Source organism: Adiantum capillus-veneris, chromosome 3 (genome assembly GCF_014529385.1).
Source record: "Adiantum capillus-veneris isolate H3 chromosome 3, ASM1452938v2, whole genome shotgun sequence".
Classification (NCBI taxonomy): Eukaryota; Viridiplantae; Streptophyta; class Polypodiopsida; order Polypodiales; family Pteridaceae; genus Adiantum; species Adiantum capillus-veneris.
Genome location: NC_140933.1, coordinates 170,390,004 through 170,407,463, shown reverse-complemented (window position 1 = coordinate 170,407,463; position 17,460 = coordinate 170,390,004). Strand labels below are relative to the sequence as shown.

At 46.3% G+C, this 17,460-nt stretch overlaps 1 protein-coding gene across 1 annotated transcript in view; it reads right to left on the bottom strand.

Moving 5' to 3' along the window:
• The window catches only part of LOC147462175 (uncharacterized), a 151,120-nt gene that overhangs the window by 47,188 nt on the left and 86,472 nt on the right, over nt 1–17,460 (bottom strand). The window contains exons 6-8 of the mRNA XM_086509580.1: nt 11,407–11,572; nt 648–1,235; nt 491–574 (exon numbers count right to left, since the gene is read on the bottom strand). Coding sequence (XP_086365706.1) covers nt 491–574; nt 648–1,235; nt 11,407–11,572 — 838 coding nt within the window. The remainder of the gene's footprint in view (nt 1–490; nt 575–647; nt 1,236–11,406; nt 11,573–17,460) is intronic.

Here is a 17,460-nt window from a genome sequence, read left to right as displayed (position 1 = left end):
AATAGGTTACATCGATGTGTGACTCTAGTACAATGTCTTGGGAACATGAAAGTAGAAATAAATGAGGGTACCAAATGTTGTGACTACAAGGCTGCTACAGAGAGTCCATCAAGTGGGGCACTTCTGATAGCCCTCAAGCAAAAGGGTTTTCCTATACCTTTGAGATGACCAGAAAGCTTGCCTTAAATGGACATCGTAAAAAATGACCCTACATGCCATGGAGTGGGTGGCCAGCTAAGGACAAAACAAACTGGCCATAAAATGGTGAAGCAGCAGACGGTGAGATCCAACAGCATGTACAGGATGTATAAAAAATAAAAGCTGATATTTTCCAATAACAATTCTTGTTAGAAAAAAAAATCCTTTTGAGGATGTAACTTGAATCTGAGGAAAAATTACTTAACGGTAAGTAAAACATTCAGCCCTCTTTTCTCCCTTACACTTTCAAAAAGCCAAAACTAGAACATTGATGGAGACCTGTTTTGATCACCTGAATTAAAAGCTTGTTGGAGTCCCAGCTAAGAAAGAATGACCAAGCTGAGAGGATTAGCAAAATGATGATGGTAGCTCCCATCTGCAAATTTACATGTTAATAGTTGTGCTGATATAATGCTCAAACTACTCCATGTTTGTGAAGAATTACATACATCATATTGAATCCCTCTCTGAATAATTTCCTTGATGGAAAAGAAAGCCTCACTGCGGCCACTTTCACTGGAAGCAATGAAAAGCTCAGTTGGTCGATACATTGCCTCCGCTTCCTTCCTTCCATCTGCTACCTTCGTTGATGGTGGATACAGCTGAATAAATGTGCTTCTTCCAGAGTCGAGGCCTGAGCATACCATAGAGCCTGCCTGGCCAGTCGAAGTACATTCACCACTCGAAACATATGAAGGGGTGACACATTCATCTTTCACCCCTAGATAAAGAAGGTTATAGCCATGACTTTGGTAAAAGTCATAGAGATACTGCAAAGTTTCATTGAAATGAGCGGAGTATAAAGGACTGTGATCGAGCATACTAAGAGAGGAAATAGGACCAGAGTCTTTGGTATAAATACGGAGATTTGGTATGAGGATAACCAGCACCAGCATTCCCAAGACAAGCTTCTGTGACGTCAGTTCAGACAATCTGGTCCACACCTGGCTTGGCTTTCCTTTGTGATGATGTTCAGGGTCTGGTTCTATATCCTTGTTGGCTTCAGTTTCTTGAACCTTGTACTTGCGTTTGAACAGCTGCATAAAGACTCCGAAAATATTTGTAAGAGCGCCAACAAATCATAAGCACATAATGATTAACAGAAAATTATACAACACCAAAACAAATATGGAGATTGAAATGCACAGGGGCACACCCTACACATAAATATGATATGTATGATATACAACCACAGTAAGACAATTTGGTTGTAGAATTTATTTCTCAAATCAAAGAAAAATATCTCCAAGAGTGGATTGCTAAAAAAATTTAAGTGGGAAAAATGGCTGAAGAGAGGAGATGAAATTCCTGGGGTTTAGGGTTTAGGGTTTAGGGAGCTTAGGATTACACTCAAAGGAAAACAATTAATCTTGACATACACAAGCATACATGAGAAGATTTAGGTGATGAAACCAAACCTATCCCTACAAGATGAAACAAATCCTACCCTACTAGGAACTAAAACATGGATGGCATGCACTTGAGCTCCAAGCTGCATATCTAAAGAATACGAAACAAGAGCAAGCAAGTACTTGAAGCAAGGGAGCATGGCGAAGACATGGCGGAGATATCATGGAGGGTTTCCCAACACCTAATATAGACCATGCTTGAACAGCCAAAAACTCCACATAAGAATCTCCAATATCACACTCCAAAACTTGGCAAAAAGGTGTACTCTGGTACTAATGGACTGCATCTCCAACACAAACCAGATTGCATCAAGACCTGAAGCTTTGAAAACGCTGCTATCAAAGAGAGGGGCGTCTTCCATGGGCAGAAACTCGGGAGGAGATAGGCCGAGGTCATTGCAGGCCGACTGGCTGTATGAAAACCTAGAACAGTGCCAACGTGGGGCAGTCGTGGACAGTGCGATGGCTAGGAGTGGGGGCTAGCGTAGGTGAACATGCAGCCAAGATAAAGACGATGACGGCGTATATTTCATTTTCCTAGTTTTCAGGTAATCTTTTACTCAACTTTGTTCCAGATAGTGTTGTCATGCATATGATGGTTGAAACTTTTGGTCTCATGGGTCATTTTTGGCCTTTTGCAGACAATAATAGTACGAATGTGTTGCATTGAAAGCAAAAGTCGAGAAACAAGAGAAGAAGATCACTTTGCTGATCGTTGGTATTATTATGTTCCTCATCAAGAGAAAGAGGGGAAAAGAGACGTCATTGAAAGTGAAAGTACGTGCATGAGGAAGAGGTCGCTGCTGCTCGCCATCACGCTCCCTGCCCCCCTGCTCGCCATCACCTCCCTCCCTGCTCCCTGCCCGCTGCTACCGCCCTGCCTGCTGCCCTGCCCGCCTACCGTGCCCGCTGCCTGCCCGCCCTGCCTTGCCCTGCCCTGCCTGCCCGCCTACACATTGCCTTTGGTCCGCCGCCTCGCCTTGACAGCGCTTGCGACGTGCTCAGCCCAGTAGGAGGTCTCCGTTCGCCGACGCCTCTTCGCCCTTTCTTCACAACAACAGACACAGAAGGAGGCTCAAGCTCTGCCACAGAGGGACTCCAATGAAGTCCCCTCGCCGGACCCCGCTGAGCCCACCATTCAACTTGCTCTCTCACCGACGGAGCAAGCGAGCCTAGCCGCAGAGGTAGAGCCTTCAAGCGACTTCCGTCATCTGCAAGATGCTTGGCACCAGACCCAGCAGAGGAGAGCTGCATGATCTTCTCCAGGCCCGCCTTCTCGTAGAGGTGGGCAAGATCTTGGACGTTCAGTTCCTTGGACGCGGCTACTACCACCAGATAGAGTTGGAGACTCCCGAGATGGCGTCCAAGGTCACCGCGATGAGCCCCTTGGCCATCCGAGAAGTTCGAGCCCACTTTCGACAGTGGAGGCATGGTTTTGATCCAGCTACAGATGTTCTGATAGAGGAGGCAGACTTCCCCATCTCCGTCTGCTTTCCTGATTTGAGGAGGGAGTACCTACCACTTTTGTCCAGGATAGGCTCAGAGATTGGGACTGTCCTGGAGACACCTCGCACAGCAGCCTCTGTAGCTGCCAAGGCGGCCGGCATCCCCTCAATAGGTGTTCTGGTTAGGGACACCCACTCTCTCCCGAAGGTCATCCTACTTCCTCGTCTGAGTGGGGGTTAGTTCTGACAGAGCGTGGAGTATTCGGGCCTCCCGAATCAGTGTTTTATTTGTCGACATATGGGCCATCTTGCGAAGGCTTGTCCACGGAGGAGACCCCGACCTACACCACAAGCCCAGCCCCAGCCCTCAAGGGCTGGGCAGCAGCAGCAGCAGACAGAGTCACAGAATACGGAGGCAGAGCCACCCTCCGAGCCTGGGGCTCAAGCGGAGGAGGGTTGGCAGCACGTTCGTGGTCGACGTCGATAGGGACCAACGCGCCAGCCTAGCACTCAGAGTGGTCCCCAGGCTCCTGCACAGCAGTAGTGGGTTCCCCCTCCACCCTCTCCATCTACCTCTCCTTCTCGCCCTCCTCTCTCTGCCGCTCCCCCTCTAAATGTCAGCCATCTAAGTCTATCTCCAAACCGAGTGGTAGGGTGACCTAGCCACGATGTCCACATGAGTTCTGTAAAAGTCTCTTTGGGCTGAAGCATCAGGTTGGCCAACTCATCCAGAACCCTTTCTTGGAAGTCCCCTGGTCTGAAAGCTTCACAAAACTGTTGTCTTAAAGCTGCCCAAGTTGAAAAGTGATTCTCTGCAAACTAACTGTACCACTTGTCTGCTAAACCATCCAATGTTGATGGAAACAACACCAAATAAGCATCTTCTCTATTAAGACCACGACCTCTACAGAGAGATACAAACCTCCTTGCATGGTTGTCTGCATCTTCTGAGGAGAGTCCCTTGAAAGTAGGAAACTTAATATTTACCTTGGCCAAAACACTGGTCAACGCCTCCATGGCTGCTTGCTCAGGAGCCCGTTGCTCAATAGCTTGCTGTAACAAAATGAGAGAGAGCTTTACTGGGGAAGGTGACCTGGAAGATGTAGAACCGGATGGAGGAATGGATGATGCCGTATGTGGAGGTATGGGTGATGAGGTTGGTGGACTTCTACTAGGTACCAAGGGTTGACGTCTTCTATTGTAGTGCTTCAGAGGACTTAGTAGTGTGCTTTGACGCTCTAATGACCACCTTGTATGTGTCAGGCAATGACCACAAATCCAACCAAGCTTTGGGCAAGAAGACTTTTAACTGCTGAACACAGGTCTAGACTCTACTAGACCAGGGCAAGTGACGAGACCACTTGGCTGGACCAGGACGAGGAAGGACTAGACTAGGGATGAGGAAGGACGAGAGCTTGGTTGGGCCAGGGCAAGAGAGGACCAGACCAGCTGGGTGAGAGACTAGGTCAGCTAGAGTAAGCTCTCTAGGGTGAAACTGGACCAAACCAGACTGGCCAAGCGAAGTAGGCGAGGCTAGGTAAAACCCAGCTAGCTCCTCGATTTGTACCTCAACAGAGAGTGAGACTTCAATTGAGGTCCCACCGGGCATGCCAAATGAGAGCACCTATAGTGCGGATAGTGTGTCGTGCTCTCTACAGTGGGTGCTCCTCAGTGCAATGTGCATGACATCTCACTCAAAACAAAATAAAAACAAAGGAAACAAAAGACAGCTGATCAACACAGAGACACAGCAACAGACCAGAACATATGGAGTCGACTATCTCAAAGAACCGATACTGACTCTGACGTGGCAGCACACTCAGCTCCAGCCTAGAACTCACGGGTACAATGGGGGTGTCGAGGCTCAGATGTGCAGAGATGGTGCAGACGTGCTGTGTGTATAGACTCGCTACCACCCAAGACGACGACGCGGGACCATATATAAAGAAAATGATAATCCTGATGACCCAACAACTACTACTCATATGTACAATCATAAAGAGCCACCAACGCCCAGAGAGCCCGTCCAGTGTGAACCAAACCAGACCAATTGTACTACTATGTCCTGTGAAAGTGACACTGTAGCCCTGCTACAATAGGAATTTTGCCAGGGAAGAAAAATATTATCGCATTTAACGCATATTGGCCAATAGGATCCATCAACTGCTGAAGAGGAATGACGGCTTCTTTCTCACGTTCCGGACCCTCCCATGCCCTACAGGCATCTGCAAAATCTTCGTGCAGGCATTTCTTGATGAAGGCCATTGCATCAACCGATGAAGAGTCCATCACTCTGTGTCTTTTGCAGATACAGGGATTATCTGTCATGAAACTCAACACGCTGAATTTTCCGAAGCTACCTTGCCCTGTACCACCTTTCAGATCTTCAGTCACTTTCTTATAGAACTTGAAGGCTCCCGCTGTACACAAAAATTTACTGGACACACTAGTTTTTTTTTTGCATAAACGTAGGCGCACCAAACACATATCCTACTTCTGCACCACTAAGTCGTTGCTGTACACAGAGCTCCTGCTGCACCCAAAGGTAAACTGGTTGACTACGCAGGGGCAACTTGCTGCACTGAAAGCTGCTACAACAGGGCGAATGTGCATGACGCTCAGGACAAGAAGCTCGTGCGGGTCATGCAGAGACCGAAGAAACTGAGGTCGCGCAATTGTTGAAGGCGCACAGGGCACGCACGGAAACCCTTTCTCTCTCTCTCTCTCTCTCTCTCTCTCACACACACACACACACACACCACTCTCTTTTTTTTGTAAATCTGCTTTGATTAATTTACAAGTGGGAAACCTCAAAGAGAGGAAAACCCACGTAAAGAAAGGGATACAAAAAGCGGAGCACTATGAGGCTCCGAAGGCTAGAAACAATCAAAGTAAATCCTGTAGGTATCAAGAGTAATGTCTCCAACATCATAAGCAAAATGCAGCACTTGACCAAGAGATAATTTGAAATAGGAAAAGAGTCCAAAATCTGACCCAGGTGAAGAGCACCGCAAACTGAGATTGCGGTGACTGGAGCACCCCAAAAAGCCAAAAGCGTCTGTGAAAAGAGCTGGAAGGAAAACACAGCCGAAGATCAGTCGACACTTGCCGAATGAAGGCTCTGGAGTGGCGACAATGCCACAGTAAGTGTGGCACGGTCTCCTCAGCTTCAAGGCATCTGGGGCAATGGGAAGGCGCAATATGCCGAGCATGTAACACACTGCCAACAAGTAGAGCTCCCACCAAGCGGCGCCACAAGAACATGTGTTCCTTCAAAGGTAGATGACTCTGCCAAATGCGAGACAATGTGTGTTGCCACCACAAGGATGACTCAGAAAGCGACCACAGCTGATTACCATGATGCACAATCCATACATCAGACTGAAGGAATAGACACTGCCAGCTGAGATGCAGTGCAATCTGGTAGTAGCCAGATTCCAATCAAAGAAGCAAAAGCCCACATCCAAAGGAGGAATGGGTGAGTGATTATCAAGCATCCTTTGAATTTCTTGCTAGAGAGGAGAATAGTGAGGACCCAACCGAAAGTGGACACTGCATCACCGAACGAAAGAACATAACCCGAGTCATCAACCACCTGATGCACCTGACAGATTCCTTTTTGGGAAAGAAAATACGCTTGGCAAATAGACCGTTGAACCAAAGCCAAAGCGAAGGCCCTGCTCCAATGCAGACTCTCCAAATGAAGAGAGTTACCCACAAAGGATTGTCGACCATTCCAAGCCAAATGCGAAGTGACAACCTTCCAAGCAACAATGAGAGAAGAAGTAAAGGGACATCCAGGAATGTGTCCTTCAAGCTTCTCAAAAACAACATCCCAATAAGTCGGTTTCCAATGACCAAGAGATGGGGTGACAATGTGCGTACACAATGTGTGACCGTGAGAGCCTAGGGTTGCTGCTGCTCCACCAAAACTGGCAACAACATAGCTTTCCGAGCCAAAAGATGACGTCGCAAGTCCAAAATATTTAACCCTCCAAGCCGCTTGGGAGAACACAACTTGTCCATAGATAGAAGCCGAAGACCCTTCTTGCTAGACGAGGCCCACCAAAAATGCTCTAAAATATTGGACATGAGGGACTGCAAGCGCAACTGAGGCCAGGATAACAAAGGCAAGTAAAACTGCACATAAGCCACAAGGATGCATTGGACAATCCCAAGACGCACATGAAGTGGCCACGTAGACAGTTTCCAATAATTTAACTTGGAACGCAGACGTTCGAGCACCCAATCCAGTTTGTGCATAGGCGATATATTCCAACCTAGCGGAGAAGTCAAATGGCGAACCTGAACATGTGGAGGAACAATCTCCCCAGGCCACAATACCTTATGCCAGTCACACTCTTTCAGAGGCAATAGCTTGGATTTACAAAAGTTAACTTTGAGACCTGCTGCCAATCCAAACAAGTAAAGAGTATGCATAATTTGTTGTACATCGTCATAGTGATTGCGAGGCATAAACAAAGAGTCATCCGCATGGGCCTGACCAGAAAATTGCCGTCCAGAAGGTAAAGTCAGGCCATGTAGCCTACCGGTGGAAGTCAAGGAATCCAAATACATAAACAAGGGGCGAGTAGCAATCGCATAAAGCAAAGCACTCAGAGGGCAGCCCTGCCTTACCTACCGTCCCAAAGGCCAAGATTTTGTGAGAGATCCATCCAGCAAGATTGTAGAAGTGCTGTGTGCATACAAGAAAAACACGACATGGGATAGCCTAGGCCCAAATCCCAAGTGTTGCATGGTATCCGCAATATATCCCAAAGAACAGTATCAAATGCCTTTTCAATGTCAACCTGCATAACCAAGACATCCTGCTGAGTATATTTTGCATATTCCATACCAATGATGACATTCGCGAGGTTATCAATAATTTGACGTCGTGGAATAAAGCCGTATTGAGATTGATGCAAGCCTTCATGCAGAAAGCACTTAAGTCGGTTAGCAAGCATTTTTGCCATTAATTTATCTACCACAAGCATGAGTGTGATAGGCCACCAATGAGAGAATTCTTCACACAATGCATGCATAGGTATCAGCTTGAGCAAACCTTCTTTCCAAGAGGAGGGCAATTCCTGATGTTCCCAAGCTGTATTCATCGTGAACAACAGAGGCAACTTCAAAATAATCCCAAAAAGACAAGAAAAATTCGACAGAAAGACCATCCCAACCAGGAGCTCTCCATCGACCCAAATCAAGCAAGCTGGCATCAATTCCGACTCAGTGAAAACAGCTTCCAAGTCTTGAGACTGCCGCATCGAAAGAATGGGAGCAACATGCGATAGAAACATGTGACGCGCAGCGAGCTTCTCTCGTGGGAGAAGAAGGGGCCTAAAAAATCTTGCCATAATGAGAGTGTAGGGCTAGTGCTAGCTGTCGTAAAGTGGAGGTCCACTCCCTTGACGGTAATTTAACTCTCCGTATAGCTTGAGACTGCCTGGAGTGATGCAAATGCTGGAAGAATTGTTTAAAAACACATTTACTGCAAAAGCCTGTTGATGAGCTCCAGTCTGCCATTTGGCCAATTTCCTCTCATCATTGTGCCGTAACATAGCGCGAGCAGAAAGCAACTCAGTCATTTGAGTGTCAGTAAGAGAAGAATGGTTAGCCAAGTGCATTAATCTGCTACAAGCATTCTTTGCCTGATTAACTTGTGCCCTTAATTGTGACAAATAATCCTTGCCATAATCCTGGATAACACATTGAACACGCATAACAAAGCGGAACCAGCCTATGTCCATATCAACATACATTTGGGAGATCAAAGGCGGGATGATATCCACAATCATAGCGCGAAAAGGCTCATGCTTGAAATATACATTATTGACATGCAAAAGTCGCTTCTTGGGTAGGCGGTCATTGACATCAAAAGAGCCAAAACGAAGTTTCAAGCATACGGGAAAATGATCTGAGAGACACATAGCATAATCAATCCTCATCTCACATACAAAGTCATCATAATGTTGCATGTAAAAAAGATACCAGCGATCCAGCCGAGCGCGATACATAGATCGAGCATTATGCTGAAAAGTGAATCCTGAATCAGTTGCATGCAAAAAGGGCCACAAATCAAGCCCATTACATGTCAACATAAATTGATCCCATGATTGCCGTTCGATATGAAGCATTATTGACATGCAAAAGTCTCTTCTTGGGTAGATGGTCATTGACATCAAAAGAGCCAAAACGAAGTTTCAAGCATACGGGAAAATGATCCGAGAGACACATAGCATAATCAATCCTCATCTCGCATACAAAGTCATCATAATGTTGCATGTGAAAAAGATACCAGTGATCTAGCCGAGCGCGATGCATAGATTGAGCATTATGCTGAAAAGTGAATCCTGGATCAGTCGCATGCAGAAAGGGCCACAAATCAAGCCCATTACATATCAACATAAATTGATGCCATGAATGCCATTCGATATGAAGCATGTGAGAATGCCTAGTAGTATTATCCACAAGGTTTGATGCATTATTAAAATCCCCACAGAGAAATGCATTGGAACGCCAACAATAAGAGGAGATAGCACTCCACAACCGTGCCCTGTTTACAGAAGCTATGCATGCATATAATCCTCCAAATTCGAAAACTTCCCCATTAACAATACATTGGATGACCATCCATCTCCCAGCCGGGTCATTGAAAACCAAGGTCGGGAAGAGTTCATGTTGAACCAATATAAGCACTCCAGAATAGCCACCTGATCTTGCATAAGCTATCCAGTAGCCTGCAAAGTAAGTCTGTCCTGCACATTGATGCTGGTTATGCTCTTGAAGAACCACAATGTCCGCTTTACATGTATGTACATAGTGCCAGGTAAACCGCCACTTGTCATGATTGCACAACCCACGCACATTACAGGAGATTGAATTCAAAGAACTATGCATTCTATATGGTATATACAATGGGCGAGCAAACAGGAAAAAGGGGAGAAAACTCAAGTACCAGTGCCCATCAACACATTCTCCCCAGCTGTAGGTACCTGAGGAGGTGGGTCAAGACCTGGACCCAGATGATTGAAAATAAAGGCACCTTGCAATGAAAAGGCTTCTCCTGTAACAACTTCATTGTAAGAACAAACCACCTTGTCCCAAGCTTCAACCAAAGAAGTGTTGTCATTACAAGGGAGTTTTTTCCGAGCATCACCATTCTTCAAAGGGGGCACATAATTACGAGAAGATGCCGGAATACGGGCTATAACAGCTTTACCGGGTTTCTTGGTCATTATCCAAGTTTGAGAGGTTGAAACCTGTTCTTTTCCTTTGCCTTTAATATTTGGAGAAGCAGAAAGTGCAGACAAGTGTAATTGTCTCCCTTTGCCTTATTTGCCCCAGTTGTCGGGGAGGAGGTTGAAGCACCTTTAGTTTGAACCTCAGTAGAAGATTTCGGAGGTGAGTGAGGTTGAGGAGTAGGGACAGCTGAAGGAGGTGGTTGCAGATTTAGTTCCGGACATTCGGATTGCATATGACCAAATTTGCCACAACGGAAGCAAGAATTTGCAAATTTGCCCCATTTAAGCTTAAATGGACGCTTTCCAACCACTGCATCCCAAGAATCGATCGAAATACCTGCCGGTGTAGGGATATCTGTGTCCCATAGAATACAAAAACGGTTTGTGTTTACGTCCAGCTTAGGAGGGTAAAAAACATTGCCCAGTTGAGCAGCCAACAAAGGAAGAAAGTGACGCCAAGTGCAAGGAAAGTCGACCACCTCAACCCAGACGGGACACTTGTGACGAATGAGACTCTGATAGTCCTTGATGAGAGCCCAGGGCAGTACATGAGTCATCTGCGTATTGAAGAAAAGAGGAGACATTTCAAGCAGAGTATCCCGAGCATCCATGTCGGCTAGCAAGACTTCATAGAACCCTCGCACACACCACTCTCACTCACTCACACACACACCACACACGCAAAAAAAATAAAAATTGAAAAAAATCTTCTAAAAGCCGATAGTGCCCTCAACCGAGGAGCCATTGCTGCACGAGCTCTCTCCTAGTCACAAAAGAAACACTGATGTGGATATCTACTAACTGCAACAACAACCACATGGCCCTACTAGGGACTTCAAAATTCCTATCCTTACTGTTGACTTTCGAGCATTTTTCCCGGACTTGGGATAGTCTATTGTGTAGAATTTTGTTTTCCACATAACTAGTAATAAATAAACTAATTGTATAATTGAACTAATTGTTGGCTATACTCCTGGCCCACACACACATACACCATGGCACTGAGCCAAAAGAAGCCTCAGTGTGTCGACAAGCTAACAATCATAATGCAAAAAATCCCTGCCTGAACTAGCATAAAAAGAGCAAGAGGGTAAAAAGTGATACCTTGGCAGTGCTGATGATGACTGACTTGGAAAAATCCGTTGTTTGCATCCATTTGGCAGCTCTTGTGACTGATTTGGCTGCTTGTGCAGCCCTTGCCATTATCAAGTTAATTTCCAGCATCCCCAAAATTAAGGGGATTAATGTTACACTTCCAACCAAATCCAGCCTGCAAGAAAATAACATCTTCACTGCTATACCTGAGGTGTGCTTTGTAGGAGAGGAAATTAATGATTCTATTGCATGGAAAATAAGATTGTGCGGTATTGGAATTGTTTACCCAAACATCTTAGCTTGAACCCCTCTATAACAGATGCCCAGAAAGAGGTAGCACAGAAAACCTCAGCCATGCTGACAATTGCCCACCAATCATTATAGCTTCACTGTCGCCGAGGTGGCTGTTTAAGCCATAGCAATCTTGTTGCATATCAATCTCTATATGGAATGAAGCAAGGATTGGGACTCGATCATAGTCAAAGGGAATGGCCGTTTGTGAGTTTACCATACCTGTTCCTTTTGTTTCCATTTCCCGTTCCAGTCCCCATTCCATGTGACTATCTAGTCATAGGGAATGGCACTTCATGCTGTCGTTCCCATTTCCCATTCCATGTGACTATGGACTCGATGTATGCGATAACGGAATTTGTGCATTCTCCAAGAGTGGTAAGCCAAAAAGTGAAAGGAAAGGACATGCAACAAGCAGCAACGCAAGGGTGAAGGGAGAGACACACGTGCAAGGATTTTGAGGCAATCAACAAAACACAATTTGCAGAGGCTACATTGCTTCTTGAAAATTATTGCCTGCGCAGACCTTCGGAGACTGGCAAAAAACCTTACTACCAGCCCCCTGAAAAACCAATGGCTAGTGGAGAAAGACACACTTGTAAGGAATTTAAAACAATAGCAAAACACAAAATGAAGAAGCTAGATTGCTTCATGGAAATTATTGACCCCAAAGATTTTGGCACTCATTCTGTAATACTCGATGAGTTTCTAAGATCTCTACATCTCCAATGCCTTGACAAAAATCCATAGACAAACCTTCATGCAAATGTATGCTCATGTACATGTGTGGCAGCATAAACTCTACAATTATTATTAGACTTTATGACGGCGATGCCAACGTATGTAGTCAACACTATGGCATGATGGGAGCTTATGTTTATATTGTCTTATGAATCACTGCCATCCTTCTAGAACTTTCCCTTTAGTGTTCCTTTGTATGTAATTTGGGCTTCTCTTCAGTTCATCTTGGGTCTATGTCAAAGGTTGTGTTCATCTGTGTTCGAAACAGGAATCCAGAGGACATTGGCGAAAACAACGATACCCATAGCCTATGGATGACACCCACTTAGACCAGGATCACAACACTGTCTCATTATCTATGACGGGATGGTCCAATGGCTAGACTCCGGTGAATTTACTTGCATCCCAATATCAGCCTCGGAGGAAGGCAGCACAATGGACTACATCTTGGGGTTCAGAGAGGCAGCACACTTCACTCCCCGTCCCCCCATTACCACACTTACAGCATACTATGAGATACGTGGCCGCTTTCACTGCGTCGTTAGAGAGGGTTTTGGGCCTCTATCTAGCGTATGAGATACCAAGATCAGAGATGTCTTGGCCTCTATCTATTGGAGATTCAGCGATATCGAGCAGGGTTACTGAGAGAGAGAGGCCCCCACACCGGGAGACACCCACAGACACATCACAATGTTCTTCCATCTAGAGATTGAGCAGAGACGAGACCAGCCAGAGAGGAGGAATATAGGGCACATCACTGGCAGAGGTATACTGAGTGATCAAGCAACAAAGCTGGAGATCCAGGAGGCCCAGGATGAGGGGATGCTCCCATCGAGGTTGCATCAGAGAATTAGATCTATATTGGCAAGACATAGGAGACGCCTTGCACAAACTCTCACCATGGAGGACATCGACACAATCATGCAGTGATCGATGCGAGCCGTCTCTGGATTACATATCCACCATTTTGTATCTATTCTATGTGATACACCCCCACTTTTTGTATATGTACCTTTCAAGCTCTTGATAGCCACCTTTTATAGCTCTACTAGTGTTTCTGTTTAGTTAAATTCTTTCTATCTTTTTATCCAGACCTTGTATCAGATTCACCATGATGTATCTCTCTGGTCTCATACGTCAATATGGCCTTTAGAAGACGTTAATATAACATTTCATGTCATTTCATTTCTCTGTCGTTTGAGAGCCCACCCCCTCTACACACACCCGCCATGATCTATCTGATAGTTACACTCAACCTGTGTAGGGGCATTTAACAGCTAGACCCATTTGCTCCACTCAAGGCAATCACCACCCAGCTCTACACTATCCTACACACATCGGCTCTCAATAGCTTCTGACACCACGCACACACAAGCAATGTTACATGCTCTTGCACCATACCCCGTATGGTATAATGATGTGTGTAGAGAGGTCTACAAATGCTTGTGTGCAGTTGGCGAGATCGCTAAGCGAGAGGCTTGCAGACATATAAAGACCCTCACTGACCGTAAAATGTGGAAAATCCAGGAGGCACAGGAGCTAGACCTATTCCACCTACTCATGAGCCTCTCCCTCACATGTGCAACCCACTACCCCATTGTCTCAGTGATGCTATTGGAGACTAAACAAAGACCATTGGAAATGCTTGCCTTGCAAAGAATGCATAGATATCTCTTGAAGGTGAAGCTGATGCCTCATAACCGTTTGCCTCACATAGCATGGGAGGTAGGATGTAAGCCGCAAAAGAACCACAAAAGCAAGTTTCTCACCTCTAGCCTTGTTGAGGACATCAGAAAATGGTTCTCTAAATGGAATGTGGGAGCACATGTGGACATGCATGTAGAGGCAGGCACCGAGCATGAGCGCGAGCTCAATTTTGAGCTACAATTACTTGAGGCCCTCCACAGCAAATGGAAGAATGCAATGCACAGGTCCACGTTTGAATACTATTGCAAGCACATAAACACGAGATATTGGGAAGAGTACAAGACCGGGGAAACCCAAATACATATCAGGACACCCATGTCTTACCGTGCGAGACGGGCCATCACCTTGATGCGGACAAGATCACACATGCTCAAGAGTGAAACGGGAGGATGGCTGAATATTGATGCAAACATGAGGAGATGCACTCAATGCAACTTGAACTCATTGGAAAATGAGGCACATGTAACCCTTGAATGTCCAGCATATGCACACATTCGGGTCGACTTTCCCCAACTTATTCAAAGATGTACTACATTTGAGGAGCTTCTCTCAAGAACACATCCCTCTCCAGTAGCGCTAGGCATCTATCTTGCCAAAGTGCTAGAACATCACACCACACTCACAAACAAAATCACCACAGAATCATGACACGTCCCCTCCACTTGGGAAGGGGGGGGAGTCTCATATATGAGATTTTGGGTCCCATGGGTCATTTTGGCCCCCCGAGGACGTAAATACATCATCATCATCATCTCTATGTCTATTCACATGCCTGCTGTGGGACCCCTCCTCTACCCGGCATTAGCGACATCGCTATTGGGGGGGGGGGGGAAGGGCACTAGTTTTGTCTTCAAAAGAGGTGTGGGCACGCGGGGCACTGCCCTTAGCCATGCCACGTCATCACTGTATTGACCACCGCCTCCCAGTGCGCGCCACCGGCTAGGGCCAATGCCGCACCGCCACAACCACCAAAATCCGCCACCAAGACGGCAACGCCGCCGCACAAATCACCACTAGCAGCACCCGTGTGCGCACGCCATAGCCGAGCACCAAGGAGCTCCCACTCTCTACTCCATGCTTAACAAGAGGCTTACGCCCCAGGTCTTGTACCCCATCATCCGACCCCCACAATTCGCATGTGGGATTACCCCACCCCCGCCACGTGGCAATCTTTGGTGAGTTCTCCCCAATAGCTTGAAACTTCAAAAAAAACTTTTCCTCAAAAAAAAAATCCCCAACCTCTTTTTTCCCCACTGCTTGCCCTGCTTGCCAATTGGTCACTGGCGATCCGATCGCCGAGCCGCAAAACCCGGCCACAAACTCACTTGTCTGACTCCGGACTCACCCCACTTTGCCGCACTTCACAATTCCCCAAGCCCTCGAACCGAAGCCGTAAAAATGCCAAATTTCACCTGCAATCAACTTCGGACAAAGGCACCCTTTCTTCCGACTGCTATAACTTTCTGCTCCGGGCTCCGTTTGACGTGTAGTCAGCTCCTGTTAGCTCCATATAATGCATACCTTGCTCTAGAACCTTGTCGAGGCTCAAAAGACGCCAGATGGCACGATTCCCCATGTGGTTAGATGGGCACCAACCTAGCCCCCGGCAAAACTTCAACTGATCATAAACTACAATCCGTGGCTCTGATCTGCAATCTGAAAAGACAGGTAGGCTCCAGATGTAGAGCACTACACGCCTATACCCTGACATCCACTTGGACCACCTGCCCCCAACTGCCCTGTCTGGCAAGAATCTGGCAAGAATCTACAACACACTGATCCCTCAACCTTCGATAGCTTGGGCTCCGTAGCTCTGTTTGATGAGCCGTCTGGACCTGCTCCTTCAGCACTTCAAGCTCTACATTTCTAAGTAGAAAACTCCCAGCTATATCCCTCCACATGTGGCATCACCTGTCTAGGCGCCTGGTGAGTCTCCGAGAAGAATACAATGTCCCTTTCTCTGAAACTGTCCTCAAAGGCCCCAACATCCAACCTCATAGACCCATTATAATTCCAAGTAGCCATCTTCAGTGTGCTCCCATAGGTCTCGCACCATCATGTAGGGCGTCTCTCCATAATGACCACTCTTCCTTCTCTATAAAAAGCTGTCTTCCCTTTTTCTCTTGCGGCCCTAATCTCTGGCATGACTTCTTGCATGTGGGCAAGCTGTGAGAGGGTGAGATCGTCACCAAGGAAGATACCAGTCTTTTTGAGAGTGAGTCTCCTTCTAAAAAAGTCCTCCTCCTCAATAGAGGGAAAGCGCAATATGAGAGCTCTTCCTCTCGATGTTTCCCCCTGCCTCCACTTTTCTTACCAACTCTCCATGTTCTTGTATGTGTCGCTTTTTGCATCCCCATTAGTAACATGAGCTCCTGTACTTCCTCATCAATTTTGTCCCGATTGTTAAGGCCGGTAACCCTCACATGCAAATCCGTCATACGTCTTCGTTGTTCCTCCTCAAATGTCATGTTGATGATGGTGGGAGTGGAGATTCATACCTCCTTGCCTTTGCCCTTCTTTGCGACCGAAATCCACTTCTCCGCTTTCTCCACTTTCTTATGGGTTTTGGTAATCATATCTGTCCATAAAGATGTTTTTGCTTCTTGTTGTTTCTCCTCTTCCTTAATGGCTTGCACTTGCTCTTTGATTACCTTAAGTTCTTCTATCACTGAGAGTTGGATTTCTCCCTCTTCTAGTCCACCATTGGCTCTTGCCTCGGTTAGGTCTCTCTTGAGGGCTAAAATCTGATTCTTGAGGTCTTCAATTTCGGCCCAATGCTCCATTTTCTCCACAGTTCGAAGCTCGGCCTCGCTGATTTTCCACTGAAGAAAGACCGCCTTCTCCATCTTCCACTCTTCCATCTCTGTCTTGTACGCCTTCATCTCCTTTTCCATGTTTGCTAACCTTTTGCTGGTAGCCATAAAAGTGGATTTCTTCATTGCTGGTGATGCCATTGTATGCAAACCACTCAAGGGGGAGGGGCTACAACTCTCGGGAAGTGTTGGGTTTGCGCTCGTGACCTCCATCACAAGACGGCCACACTAAGCACATAGCTGTTTCCAGAACTTTCCACACTTATGCATACATTTTCTCCTGCATCAAGCATACATTTTGCATACAAATTCCGCCTCCTGCAATTTCTGTGAATTTTTGAATTTTCTGAATTTCTGAATTTCTCTGCTCTGAATTCTAAATTTTCTGAGTGCTCTAATAAACCAAGTCTGCAGGTTCTGAAATATGCTGGTTCTGAAAATCCTTCAGTGGATATTCGGCCGTGTGTTGCTTTCAAACAGACAATGCTACACAGAGCTGAGGGAATGCGCA